Genomic DNA, 13,029 nt, shown 5'->3' with positions numbered 1-13,029 from the left:
AATGAACAACGACGGGGAGATGGCCGCACTCTTTGAGTGCCAGAGCAAAGTTCTCGGAGCGCGTCCTGTTTGTAGCTGAACTGTACTGCAGAGTGGGGGCTCAGCCACTCGGAGCTAATCTGTGTTCTCTTCCCAGCCGGGGCTTGCTGGGTTCCAGTGCTACTCACTGATTTGGTGGTGAACATGTGGCATTCGTCAGCATGGCCTTACCCCGGGGTTGCTTCGCAGGGTGTTGACTGGGTATCTCGAGGCACTCCAGGGGCTCTGCTGATGGCTCCTGGCATGCTTTTCGCTGCGGTGGATTCACAGCATGGGGAATAAATAGCTTCAATAAGAGATGGGCTAGGAGTACACGATCTGAGGAGACGTTTAGCCAGGAGTCCTCCTCCTGACTGGGGCAAGGATTACAACCAGCTGAATCAGAAGCACGTTTCCTCTGTGGCCCATGATAGACATTGGCTCTGATGTTGTTGTTCAGGTGGAATGGGGCATTATGGTAAGAGCTGTTCCTCCCCTGCAGTAGGATATATAGGTTCTCAAGCTCATCTGTTCACCTGTGCTGGCCTGATCCTCCTCAAAGCAATATAGCCATGTAGGTTGCCCAGCTTAGCCAGCACCAGACCCAAACACTAGGGGGCACCATTGGCTATTTTATTGATGGTTTTGGCGGGGCGAAGCACACCTGGGCACCTTTTCCTGCGAGATGGTGCTAGGTTGATGTTGTAGCTGACTTTGCATCAGACTTGCCTTAAAATTGTTCTCTGGGGCAAACTTTTTTTTTTTTTTTTAAAGTGTGTCAGGTTTCGTAGACGGCGACCCAGGCGCAGGCTTTGAGTGTACTCCACAAACCTGCTGGCGGAACTGGGATTGTGCGTGCTTGTTTAAGCTCGAACGGTTTGGGATCATCTTTTCTTTTGAAAGATCAGATTGTTCGAATGCACCTCCTCGTTCACAGTGTTGGTAAGGAACGTAGAGTCACTTCTGGCTGTGTCCATGTGTCTCTCGCTGGCTACGTTTCCTTGCATTTTTAGTCTCTTTGCTTCCCTCCCGCCCTTTGGTTTGTGTGTTGACACTCAGAGATCGTTATCTGTGCTAGCCCAATCTGTTACCCTGCCGAAGAGCTGTGATTGCTGCAGGATTACAGACCTCTAGTTTGAATAAGTGCAAAAATACAATGAGATGATAACAAGCCTTCCCGTAGGAAGGCAGCTTTTGTGATGCCAAGTGGTTTTTACCGTGGAACCGGAACTCAGTAGGTGGCTATTGTCAAGGCTGAAGGAGCTGATTTCTCTCCAGTACCTCCATGGCCCCCATCTTTGAGCACTTCACACCATCCCTGTGAAGTAGAGAAGTGCCATTATACCCATTTTTCTAGATGGATAACTGAGGCCCAGAGCGGCTAAGTGAGTTGCCCAGGCTTTCACAGAAAGCCAGTGGCAATGCAGGGATTTGAACCCAGCTCACCCATGTCCTAGGCTAGCGCCCTAACCACTGGACCCTCCTTCCTCTCTGTTGGTCCCCACGCAATATGTGTTGGCTCAGAAGGGAAGGATGCTAATGGAGAAGCACTGGGACTATGTCCACACCACAGTGGCTACTGCGACACAGCTGTGCGGATGTAGCGCGGATGCTTCCTCCATCGAAGGAGGGGGTTCCGCTGAGGCAGGTAATCCACCTCTCGGAGAGGTGGTCGTTAAGTCAATGAAAGAGTTTTTCTGTCAGTGGGAGCTGGGGCGACCAAACTTCGTTGCCCAGGCTGTGAAATTATCCACAGCCCTGTGCGGTGTAGCTGGGTCAGGCTGAGATTTAGGTGCAGCCTGGGCCTGAACAGAGGGGAACCAGTGATGTGGGGGTGAGGCTGCAGCATGGCAAGATGCGCATTTGCACTCCAGATCGCTGCACGCTGGCTGGTGGATTTGTTATTTGCGCTGCGAAGCTGGTGTCTTCGCAGTGTTTGCTGAGAGCTGCTGGTGTTTGCGGGAATAGGAGGCGATTTGCTGCTGCTGCTGCTGTCGTCCTGACAGCTGTTTTTCGGGTGTGTACCAGTCTGGGAAGGAGAGAGGGGGCTGCCAGGCTGCATAGTGACCCGTCTTCTACCTAGATCATTTGATCCATCGTTGAACTCGGTGTGGAAGATGGACCCTAGGACATAGTGGTAGCTAATGCTCACGCAGAGGCTGGTTTCCCAGTGCCCACAAAGCCACAGACACCTAAAGGAATCCCTCCGTCTGGAGATTAATTCGATAGGGTCGTATGACCAGGGCGGAGCAGCCTTCTCCTGGCCGCGATAGAGAATTCCTGCCTTCACGGCCCATGGCATCAAGCTCAGGGGGCCACCTCCAAGCCCGGAGAGCGGTTGCACACTCAGGCAGCGATGGGAATGGTTAAGCTTTTTAACCGAAAGGCCCTTGGCAAGCTCCAGGAGCAGCTGATGTGATCCGGCTTTCCCTGCAGCCCCCGAACGCCTCGCTGAGCATGTCCAGACACGGAGGATTCTGCAGAGTCCCGTTTTCATGGCTTCCTCCCTTCTGGGGAGAGGGGTGGATGGTGATACCTCAGCACCAGGGACCGTGGCTGCCAAAGGCTGCTGTGATGCTGGGAGGGAAGTGGAGCGCTCCTGGGTATCCCGCCAGGGAAGCACCTTCGTGCAGCCTCAGGGCAGGGGGCGGAAGGTGGTGAGGAGATGCCGGGGCAGCCAGAGCTGGATGGCAGTGCGGGTCTGCTGCTGACCCGGCCCCGGCAGCACCCCAGCATCATCACTCCTGCGGCGGCTGGGCAGTGTTTTACTACCCCCCATTAAAAACACAAGGCCGCTCTCTTCATTAACCTTCCCACAGTAACTCCTTCTTCAACAAGCACACCCTGCCCCCCTCGCCTAGCAGCTGAGTGGCAAACGGGGAGCGCGCAGCCTCATCTATCTCATCGCAGGCTCTTGGGCCCCTGGCAGCTCTCGGATACCAGGGCCCGAGTTCGGTGGAGTTCGTCTGCTGCGGGCAGGTTGTAAAATCGGTGGCTGCTCGAACATCTTCCAGCCATAGCGGGTGTGATGTTGCTAGGGATGCTGTGTGTCCCACTCCCCCATACCCCTAGTCTTTTACATTTGCATCTGCATTTCCCTGGGCTGTCCTCCCTCGGAGTAATCCAGCCCATTGAGAGGGAGATGAAGGCAGGTCACCTCCCCATTTGCTGGACTTCAGGAAAGTGCCGTGAAAGGGTTGAAAAAGCTCCTAAAACCCCATTCCTCCTGGTTGATGAAGTGGTTACGAGGAAGGGGGCGTGCTGGTTCTGACCCAGTGAGAACTCCCAACCGCCCCAGTGCCTCTCCTCAGGAGACCGTGGGGCCGTTCGAAGCTCAGGGAGCCTCGATAATCCTTTCACTCTTTGTCCAGGCTGAGCCCAAGCTCCGAGGTTCACTGGCGAACCGCGTCAGTGACTCAGAAAGAGTCACGGAGTTCAGGGGAGCATCAGTGCAACCCATGGGTGATGAGTGTTGTGTGCTCCTTCCCTGGCAGCGTGGTCTTTGCCACGAGCTACGTTCGGCATGATACATGCTGATGATTGTGAAGTTCTGCTCCCTCCTCAACCGCCAGCCTGTGGGCGTGACAGTAGTGGGGAAATCTGGCCTCTCTGCCTCAGTGCAGTGAGAGGGGCTGTGTGCCTGCCACCCTGCTTGTGAAGAGGGCGTGGGACCAGGCTAGTTTAGATGGCCAGCGAGGGAGGAGGAGCTGAATTAGGAGGAGATGTGCAGCTTCACCTGCCCTTTTGGTGGGTGTAAATCAGACCCGTAGCATTCGGGAGACACGGTTCCCTTGCGGTTGTGAGATTCCTTTTAACCAGCAGAATGCTTAATGCAAACCCAAGAGGCCATGAAAGGAGCAGGAGGAAGAACAGCTGCGTTGTGTTTGCATTTGAATTTTATTTCAGGATTTGTGTTTAAACCAAGTGCTTTTGAAAAGCCAAATAAAGTGGTGTTATAGCCATCTTCCAAAAGGTCCTTGGTGCATTTTGATGCATTGCCGCCACGGCCGCGCAGTGGTGCTCTCAGATGCATTTGGCTATCTACTGGCGGTTACTCAGCAAGTTACCTGCATTTGTGGCCAGCATCAAATCGGTCTCTTGGTGTTCCTGAGGACCTTTGTACCTTGACAGCAAGTAAAGAATGCTTTGCACTTGGGCGCATCGAGTCCCCTGCTGCAGCAGCCTCCTTAAGAACGTAAGGATGGCCATACTGGGTCAGACCAATGGTGCATCCTGTCTGCTGACAGTGGCTGATGCCAGGTGCCTCAAAAGGAATGAACAGAACAGGTAATCCTTGAAATGGATGCAGCAGATTGTTAGCATTCTGAATGACTGACACTAAGATTGGCCCTATACAGACTGCTCTCCCTAACCCCCAGTGAGGTCCAAAAAATCCTGCCTCCTGCCATCTGATGCCCTCTGCTGCTTCCTGGCCATGCATATGCGTGTACAGCAGTTCCTCTAATGTGGTCTTTTGGATGAATGAGAGCGCGTTGGGGAGCTAGCTAGACAAGGGCATTTTTCTGGCTTTACTCTGCAGACTCAGAAGCAATTGCTTGTAGGGCCTCGTGATTTACACTTGCATCAGTGTATGCATCTAAATCTCCTGTATTGATTTGATGAGGTGGCATTTAAACACCCGAATGGCTTCTCTGACACTTGTCTGATTCTTCTAGTAGCTATCCAAGCTGGGCTGCTAGAACCTCTCTCAGCTTTCAGGGGGCTCCCTCTCCTCAGTGGGAGGAATGCCATTTCCATCCCCAAGTTCCAAAATAAACCGTTTAGATCCTGCCCCTGCAGTGAGTGCCCCGAGAGAGGCGTTCCATGTCTGCACAGGCCCTGGGGCTGCTCATGAAGAATTCATTGCAGGATTGGGGGTTGTCGATACTTACAAAGACATTTTACTCTCACCAGACCTTTGAACCCAGGCTTTCAGCTAAGACAGGTTTACCTGCCCCAGAAATCTTCTGAGACAGCCTGTGTCAGACTACAGAGCTGCAGGTGAATCAAAGTAAGATTAGAAAAACAATGGGGTATTCTTTGAACTGAGGTTCCACCCCGTTCGAAGTTCTCCCATCACGAAGCTGGAATCTTCACTGCTTTGACCTGTGTTGTCGTTTTCACAAGTGCCAAGCAGGCGGGAAATGCTGCCAATCTGATCTGGTTCTGCTTCCCGCTCATTTTGTGTAGGCGCAGCTGCCAGGCACCGGAGAGCCAGGCTCCCTCTTTACGATTGCCATTTGGTTTGTGGCGTGCTGGGATCCCGTGAAATATCCCGCCCTCACCACAAATAGAAAGAGGCGCTGAAGTTAATGGGATGCAAGCACATGTTTAAAGTGGAGCACGTGCCTCCAGTACTTTGCCGAATCCAGGAGCTCGTGGCTTCTTGTAGCCCATTTCAGTAGCTCTGGAAGTCTCAGTTAACACTAAACCCTTTGGTGCATGAGAGTTCACTTGGCACACTGTGTTCCCAGGCAACCTCCAGCCCTTTGCCACCCTGAGATGTGATATCAAATCGCACACCTCAGCCATAAAGCACCTTCCTGACAGCTGCACAGCATGCAGCACAGATCATCTGGGATCAGCCCTTCTGCTGATACTTCAGTTTGAGATTTCTTCCTTTTAGACTGTGGAATCCTTTCCCAAGGGAAGCAGTGCTGGCCAAGCACTGGTGGATTTACTATAGGAAACGGTACTGTATTAGCTGGACTGTATTAGCAGGATGGCTTAATAAATCATTTCCATCTCTAATTTCTGTTGCTATGAAATTCCTTTCATTTGATGCTAGCCAGAAGGAAGGGAGGTCTGAGGAATCGGGCCTCCCCCCGCTGTCTTCCTGCAGCTGCAAAATAGAATCCAGCATCATCATTATTATTATTATTATTATTATTATTTATTATTTATTATCTTAAAAGCTCCTGTTTGGTAGCATGAAATGCCTGGAAGGAGAACGGTGTCAATACAGTTTTGATGAGCTCCTGCACAAACTCTTTTAGAGGGGGGTAGATGCCGGTGGATGTCTCGCACCTAGCAGTGTTTGGGGCAGATGGGAGTAGAGTGGCATCTAAACGAAACGTCCGTCAACCTGTGCTGATTCTCATTAAAACGATCTGGGGTCAGGTTAACTTCTCCTGTGCAATATTTGTGTCCCCTTCCCTGAAACGCATTGCATAGTTTGTAGCGTCTGCAGCCTCGTAGCTTCTCTGTGTCTCCCGCGTTTCAGGGTCTTCCACTGGAATGTTATTTTGTAACTTTCCACTTTAGAAAATCCCGGCAGATATTCCTATGCCTTCTGCAAGAGAGGAGGGGATTATTTTTTTCCTCTTTCCCTTGCTGGAAATACTGAAAGTTCCTCCAGGACTCTGTTTATCTTACATTGATGCCAGTAGGCCCTGCAGAACAGGGGCCTACTCCAACTCCCATTGTAACTAACGGAGCATTTCCCTTGAGCTTAATGGAAGCCCCAACCACAGAGCCAAAAGAGGCTCTGATCTTTGCATTAAGCTTTCTGACATGCTGGCCTGCAGTAGCCCTGACTGCCCTGTGACTGTAGATATCCACACCGTGGATCAAGCAGTGCTTTGTTTTTTCCCCTCTTGGTCGGCCCCTTTATCATTGTTTAAATGTGCTTGTTTGGTTTAGTCCGAGTGCTAAGATTTTATCTGCCTCAACATTTTTTTTTATCGTCCCCTGATTTGCAGCAGCAGCAGCAGCAGCAGCAGCAGATGCCCCGCAGCAGCCAAGAGGAGAAAGATGAAAAAGAGAAAGAAAAGGAGAAGGAGGCAGAGAAGGAGGAAGACAAACAGGAAGCAGAAAACGACAAAGAAGAACTGACAAAGTAAGCAAGTTTCCTCCTTTCTCTTCACTCCCCGCCCCTAGGGATTGTAGTGTGCATGTACTGGGAACGTATCATGGCAATGCTTCCTCCTTAATAGCCATGGAGAACGGCCCTGGGAGGAGTGGGGGTGAAGTGGGCAATGTTTTGAAATGCATACAGCACAATCAGGACTCTGATCCCCACGTTGGGTGACCCTTTTGCAGGTTACCTTGGACGTGCTGCGTGTGCCTCTCTATTCTCCTAGCACACAGCTGGCTAACCCTGCTGCTACCGAAGGAGAGAGTCTATTCTTTTATAGATTTCCCCTCTTCTCCCGCAGCCCTGGAGAGCTTAGAAGAAATCACTGACTTGCCTCATAAAACCGATCAGTCCATGAAGCAGCTTCCGTAGCAGGGTTTGTTTTATTGTTGCAAGATATTGCTCAGCCTCCTAGAGCCAAACTAGAAATAAGAATGCAGCAGAGCACAGTGCTTCGGCTTTGGCGTTATTGATGTCAGTGTGAAATCTTCCAGATCAAGGGATTCAACCAGTTTTAGAGCCGTGCCTGCCATAGTGCCTGGCACAGCAGAGCTTAACGGGGAACGCTGGATTCGTTGCTGGAAGAGGTTGGCAAGCAGGCTGCTAGCTATCTGTAATGGGCTTAGTACTTGGCTTAGGAGAACATCTGGCTTCATTATATCCAGGCTGCCTAGACATTTACCAGCAGGTCCCTTTCAGGAAGATAAATGAGGAGGAGGCGATGATAAATTGGAATGGCCCAGCATTAAACCTGTCTCCGTCAGGTCTCTGTGTGCTCTTGGTGCTGGAACTGTAACCATCTGCAAAAAAAAAAACAAACCCCTGCCCGAAGTCGGGCAAACTCCCCTCCCTGCAAAATCCTGAAACCAATCCCGGCACCCATTGATTTCCCCACTCATGCAGGGAGAAGAATGACGACACGTCTGGAGAGGACAACGACGAGAAAGAAGCCGTCACTTCCAAAGGGCGCAAAACGGCCAACAGTCAGGGCAGGCGCAAAGGCCGCATCACCCGTTCCATGGCTAACGAGGCCAACAACGAGGAGGCGGCGGCTCCACAGCAGAGCACTGAGCTAGGTACGTACCTGCTGGGACTGCAGGCTGGGGAGGAGGGGTTTGTGGCAGCCCAGCCGGCTGGGTGACGGGAAGGCCCAGGGAACAAAGGCTTCTGGGTTTCTCCTCTGCTTTGTCACTGATTTATTAGACAGCCACTATGCCTCCGTTTCGCTGTCTGGAAATGGAGGATGTTACTGTCTGAGCAGCCCTGGCTCTTTAAAGTTCCTCCTGTCCTGGGGAGTGGGAGTGAGATGTTTCACCAGCAACTCAGTATTACCCAGTGGAATTCATGGGGCTGGACAGGCGGCGTTTCACAGGGTCAGGCCTGTATCTCACCAGTTGAGGTTTGAGCCACTTGGCGCCTCAGCGGAAAAGCCTTGAAGAAAGGCAAAGGGAATGGTGCCGTGCAGGCATCTCTCCACTGACGGTGGCTGTTGCGTCCGAGACCATCCTTTTTAGCCTGGCTGGCCGCCGCGTTTTACCGTGCACCCTGAGGCGGGCTCAGACGGTGCCTAATCATGAGGGCAAATGTCCCCGTGGAGCTCCCCAGCCAGCAGATTCTCAACGGCAGGGGAATGTTCCCATCCTCCACTGGGCTGCACCTGCCCACGGGCCTCGCTTGGACTCACTCGCCCGTTCTCCCTCCCTGCCCTGGGCCCCGCTCTGCCCAGTTTGTAGTGCCGCTGGTCTCGGAGGCAGTAGCGACGAGCGATGGCTCTGACACGGCTTGTTGCAGTGACCATGGTTTTGGAAATTCCAGGCTTTCCCTTACTTGCCGTTGTGGACATCACAGATGGTGGCTCAATGAAGGAGAGGCTGGGACGACTATCTGTCCCACACTGCCTGTGGTTTTGGGATCAGAGAACAGCGGTGCCTTTCTTACTGAGTTAGCCTGTCCAACGCATCTCTGATTCCCTGCCCCATTTCTGCCAGCCTCCCTGCAGGGCAAATATGTGCGCCGTGATTTCAAATGAGAGATTGCCGTGGCAGGACCCAATACTACAATCCTTGGCCATCCTGAAAGTGCCATTGTGTTTGGTGAGATTTTAGGGTATCTCAGGATGGCAGGGTGGTGCCCCTAGTGTTGTCCGAAAGAGGAGAGATGAGTCAAACTGATCCCACCCTAAAATGCGTGGACGGACAGCTAGCGTGGACAAAGATCCTGCATGCAGCGGAGCCATACAAAGGTGGTAGTTTCCACTGCCAGCCACGTGGGGGCTTGTAATGGTTGAAAAGTGCCATAACCCACCCATGGTAGATTGTGTCTATCTTTCTCTCCCTTCTGTGACTGACTGACAGACTGTGGTTGCCCTTGGGAACCATCCATTACTATCTTAAATAAGCGGATCAGCTGACTGCAGTACTTGACTGACTGCCTGTATATTCCCTATAGCAAATACTAAAGAAACATTGATCCATGCAAGACCACTAAAAACAATTTAAGGGTGACCGCTGTCTGTCTCTTGGAGAAAATCCTTACTGAACGCAGTGACTTTATTAGTGTAAATTATGGCTATACATGTGTCTCTTTATTCACCTGCTGAGTATTGTCTAAATCCTTCCTTATGAGCTCTCCGGGACAAGGTCTGTCTTTGAATTATTTGTATGGAGAGTGTTAGCCCAGTGGGGCCCTGATCCCAGTTTGGGGTGCTTAGGCACCATGCCCATAACAATAAGGAATAAACCCAATAATTTAGATAGCACCTTTCATCCAGAGGTCACGGCTGTAATCACAGACAGAGAGAACCCTGTTGACAGTGGTAAAGTGACAAAAGGAAATGGGCTGATTTCACTGATGTGCCAAAACCATCGGTTACACTTTGCATCTCCCCAATAGTGATTTGATTTAGGTTGGCAAAGACAGTTATTGCATGTTAAATAACCTAACAGTTGAACAATTGCATGTTCAATTGAACATTAGCAAACAAAGAAAGAAACCCTCCTGTGGTTTAACGGCAGCACGCTACAGCTCCCAGTAGGCACCTGTTACGTAACTGCTCAGCCTCAATAAATATTATTAATCACACCAAATCGGCCATATCTTTGACATTTATTTAACATACAATAACCACTTCATTAAAACTCAATTAAATGCCTAGCTAAGTGCCTAGGGTTACTTAAAGTAAATAAATCTTGAAGCCCTGAATTTGCCCATGGAGGGGGAAAGAAAATTCCCAGATATTGATTTCCATTAAAATGCCTCTACCAGCTGAGCTCACGTGTGGGCTGGATCTCTGTGGGGACTATATTTCTAATGGAGGAAATGACCTGCGGTGACTTCCAAGAGGTGACCCCTGCAATCCAGGTCAGTCAGTTGTGAAGGAGATGCCTTTTTCCTCCTCCCAGACCCTGGTACCTAACAGGTTGTGGGCATCAGAGGTACTCTTCCTCCTCCAGAGCTTCAGATCCTTTAAAAGCTTCTTGGAGATGCTTCTTCCTCCGCCCACCCATATCTTTTAGCCTAGCTAATCAGCCTAGTTTCCATTTTAACAGGACACTGTCAAAATCAGTGCTGAAATAGTGCTCCACCGATAGGTTAGAGTAATAACCCTCGGGCAGCTGAAACGGAAATCTGTTTGCTCACTGAGCTGGGGGGTTTTTTTTGGTCTCTGACTCTCATTCTGGTTTGTTATTGTAGGGTTTGCTCACGTGTGCCAGCAGGATTACTTCAGAATGAATGCATTACTCAGGACCACAATGTCCAGAGCGTGGGGGTGGAGAATATAAGTGAATGCTGGGCATAGCTGACACCCAGCTCTTACCATGGCACTTGGCGGGCACAGTTCAGTCCATGCCTACTGCAAGGTGGTGCTCTGAGGCTCTCATTGGGTGTGAAAGTGAATCAGATGTCGGTCAAGGTGCTGCATGCAGAGTTACTGTGCTCTCAGGAACCCTCCACTGGGCCCCTGTTAGTTAGAAATCTCTGATAGCCTGAGTTTTGCACTTTCTCTCTGAGCATGTCCAATTTGCTGATGGCTGGCTCCCCTTCCTGACGCTCAGCTCTCCCGTTGGGGGGACCACGTCTCTGTCTGGTCTGAGTGCTCAGCTCTTGCCATTCCTGGAGTTGACACCTCTCTACGCTATTAGACTCAAATCAGTAAAGTACGTAGCACCTTTTTTCTGCAGGACAAGGCTGAGTGGGACCAACGTGTCGTTGGCAAAATGCAGTCTCGCTTAGGGTGCGGCTGGCTTTGTTTTCCCAGCCCAAAGCTCCCTTCTGCTCAGACCTCACATCGGTGTGACAGATGCTATGCTGGCTCGGGGTTATAGCAAAACCTGGTGGGGAGCCTTGTGAAGCACTTTGAGATGCTCAGTTGAAAAGTGCTATCCACATACAGTGTGTTCTTATCAGACTGGCTGGCATGTGTGTGCCAGCAGCCCTCCTTAGATTTTCCGGCTTCGATGCTGTGTTTCATACGTTTTAAATCCCTCGCGCCGTGACCTTTTGGTTCTGTCTGTTTATTTTTCAGCTTCTTTGGAGATGAATGAAAGTTCTCGCTGGACAGAGGAAGAAATGGAAACGGCCAAAAAAGGTAATACAGTCTTTCCCCCTGCTTGGTCTGGAAAGGCAGCCTGTCCGTGTTACTAGATGGTGCTCACCCAGCAGACACGTCTTGGCTGGGTTACAACCCTGAATCTTGGGGGCCTGATTCTGCTGTTCTTTACCCTGCTTTTACCCACGGTGCAAACCCATTGACTTCAGTGGAGTTATTCCTGTTTTATACCATGTAAGGGAGAGGGAATGAGTTGGGTTTATTTTGGTAACAAACTATAACGTTTGCAGCAATTCTGAGGATTTTGTTTGAGCTTGCTCCCGGAGTCACGCTTGCTTGATTTGTTTGTGTCCCGGCGGGGCAAGGTGTTGTAGCGTTGCCCCATGCCGTGTTCTGTAGTAAGGGAGCTGCAGGAAATGGCTTCATGTCCAGAGCTAGGAGAGCGATTGGTGCTTTGCAGGCCTGGAGTAGATAGTTGGGTTTTGCTCTGTGTCACAGAGCTCGAGGCTGGAAGGGACCATCAGATCATCTAGTCTGACCGCCTGCATGTCACAGGCCACCAAATACCACCCACCCATCCAGCCCCACACCAACAACCAGGTTTAGCCCAAATGATTATAGATTCAGGAGATTAACCTGTTGTGTGCCACAGGCAGAGAACAGGCGGGACCGAGCTGCACCAGTGCCAGGAAATTGTTGTAGGGAGATGTACCCAGCCGCCATGCTGCAGAGGGAGGCGACCCCTCACCCCCAAGGTCCTTGCCAGTCTGACCGGGAAGAAACTTCCTTCCTGACCCTGAACTTGGAGTCGCTTTGTGTGTGTTCGTGATCCACACGTGGCCCCACACTGGTGAAAGGCATGCACTCTGGTGCCCGTGCAGGGGGGTTCCCATGTGTAAAAAGAGTAGAAGGAAAACCCCATAGCCCATAACTGCAGCAGCCCACGAATGACAAAGCAGAGTTTCTGATCCCTGCTGCCTCCTTCAGAGGATGCCCGGTGGCTCGTAAAAGCGACTGCCGCTGTTACAACAGTACGTTGTCAACAGAGAGCCACAAGGCAACCGAATCCCCATCACAGTCTGCTGAATGCCAAGAAAGGGCTGTCCCTTTAACCGGAGCGAGGCCGCTGGCTGGAGGAGGTTTATTTTGCATCCTGTGGCCAATCCAGAGCCCTTTACTCAGGCCGTTGTGTAAATGTGCTGAGTGTAGGAGGCTCCCCTGGTCACTTCCCCTCTTTTGCTGGGCTCCTGTGCCAAGTCTTTGGCTGTTTAATTTTTTCCGAAGTCATGTCCTGTTGATCTGCTGTTGAGTTCCCAGCCAGCGCCGAGTGCATCCTGCTCCGCTTGCCTCGTTCGTCTGGCCTGCGGGTATTGTAGACGTGCAGTTTCAAATGAAATCAGGCTTCGTTTGGGGCCAGTAAACGTAGGCAGACCTGTTAGCAGGTGTTAGGTGAGCTAGGGAAAAGCACCTGCAGGAGGCCTGTGGACTAAAACTCCTGGCTTCTCACGTGCCTGCAGAGTCCTGGGCTGAGTTCACTTCTAATGTGAACACACCAATGTTTGGCTCGTCCTCATTTGAGCCATTCTGACCCTCTTTAAAACCCTGT

The 13,029-nt window shown here is 51.1% G+C and overlaps 1 protein-coding gene across 30 annotated transcripts in view; it reads left to right on the top strand.

The window, feature by feature from the left end:
- NCOR2 (nuclear receptor corepressor 2) overlaps positions 1 to 13,029 on the top strand; it is a 373,900-nt gene that overhangs the window by 264,111 nt on the left and 96,760 nt on the right. For 26 of the 30 annotated variants that reach the window (XR_010918232.1, XM_067539730.1, XM_067539728.1 and 23 more), the window contains 3 exons: positions 6,720 to 6,856; positions 7,778 to 7,950; positions 11,400 to 11,462. Coding sequence is in view for 29 of the 30 variants with exons in the window: in XM_067539730.1 (XP_067395831.1) it covers positions 6,720 to 6,856; positions 7,778 to 7,950; positions 11,400 to 11,462 (373 nt within the window). In the remaining variant the exon portion in view is untranslated. The remainder of the gene's footprint in view (positions 1 to 6,719; positions 6,857 to 7,777; positions 7,951 to 11,399; positions 11,463 to 13,029) is intronic. The other 4 variants (XM_067539712.1, XM_067539706.1, XM_067539711.1 and 1 more) reach the window with 2 other exon arrangements.

This window comes from Emydura macquarii, unplaced genomic scaffold (genome assembly GCF_026122565.2).
Source record: "Emydura macquarii macquarii isolate MOO-44397 ecotype Brisbane River unplaced genomic scaffold, CSIRO-AGI_Emac_v2 contig_554, whole genome shotgun sequence".
Lineage (NCBI taxonomy): Eukaryota > Metazoa > Chordata > Testudines > Chelidae > Emydura > Emydura macquarii.
Note: the sequence above shows the minus strand (reverse complement) of the source record. Positions and strands in the feature narration are given on the sequence as shown.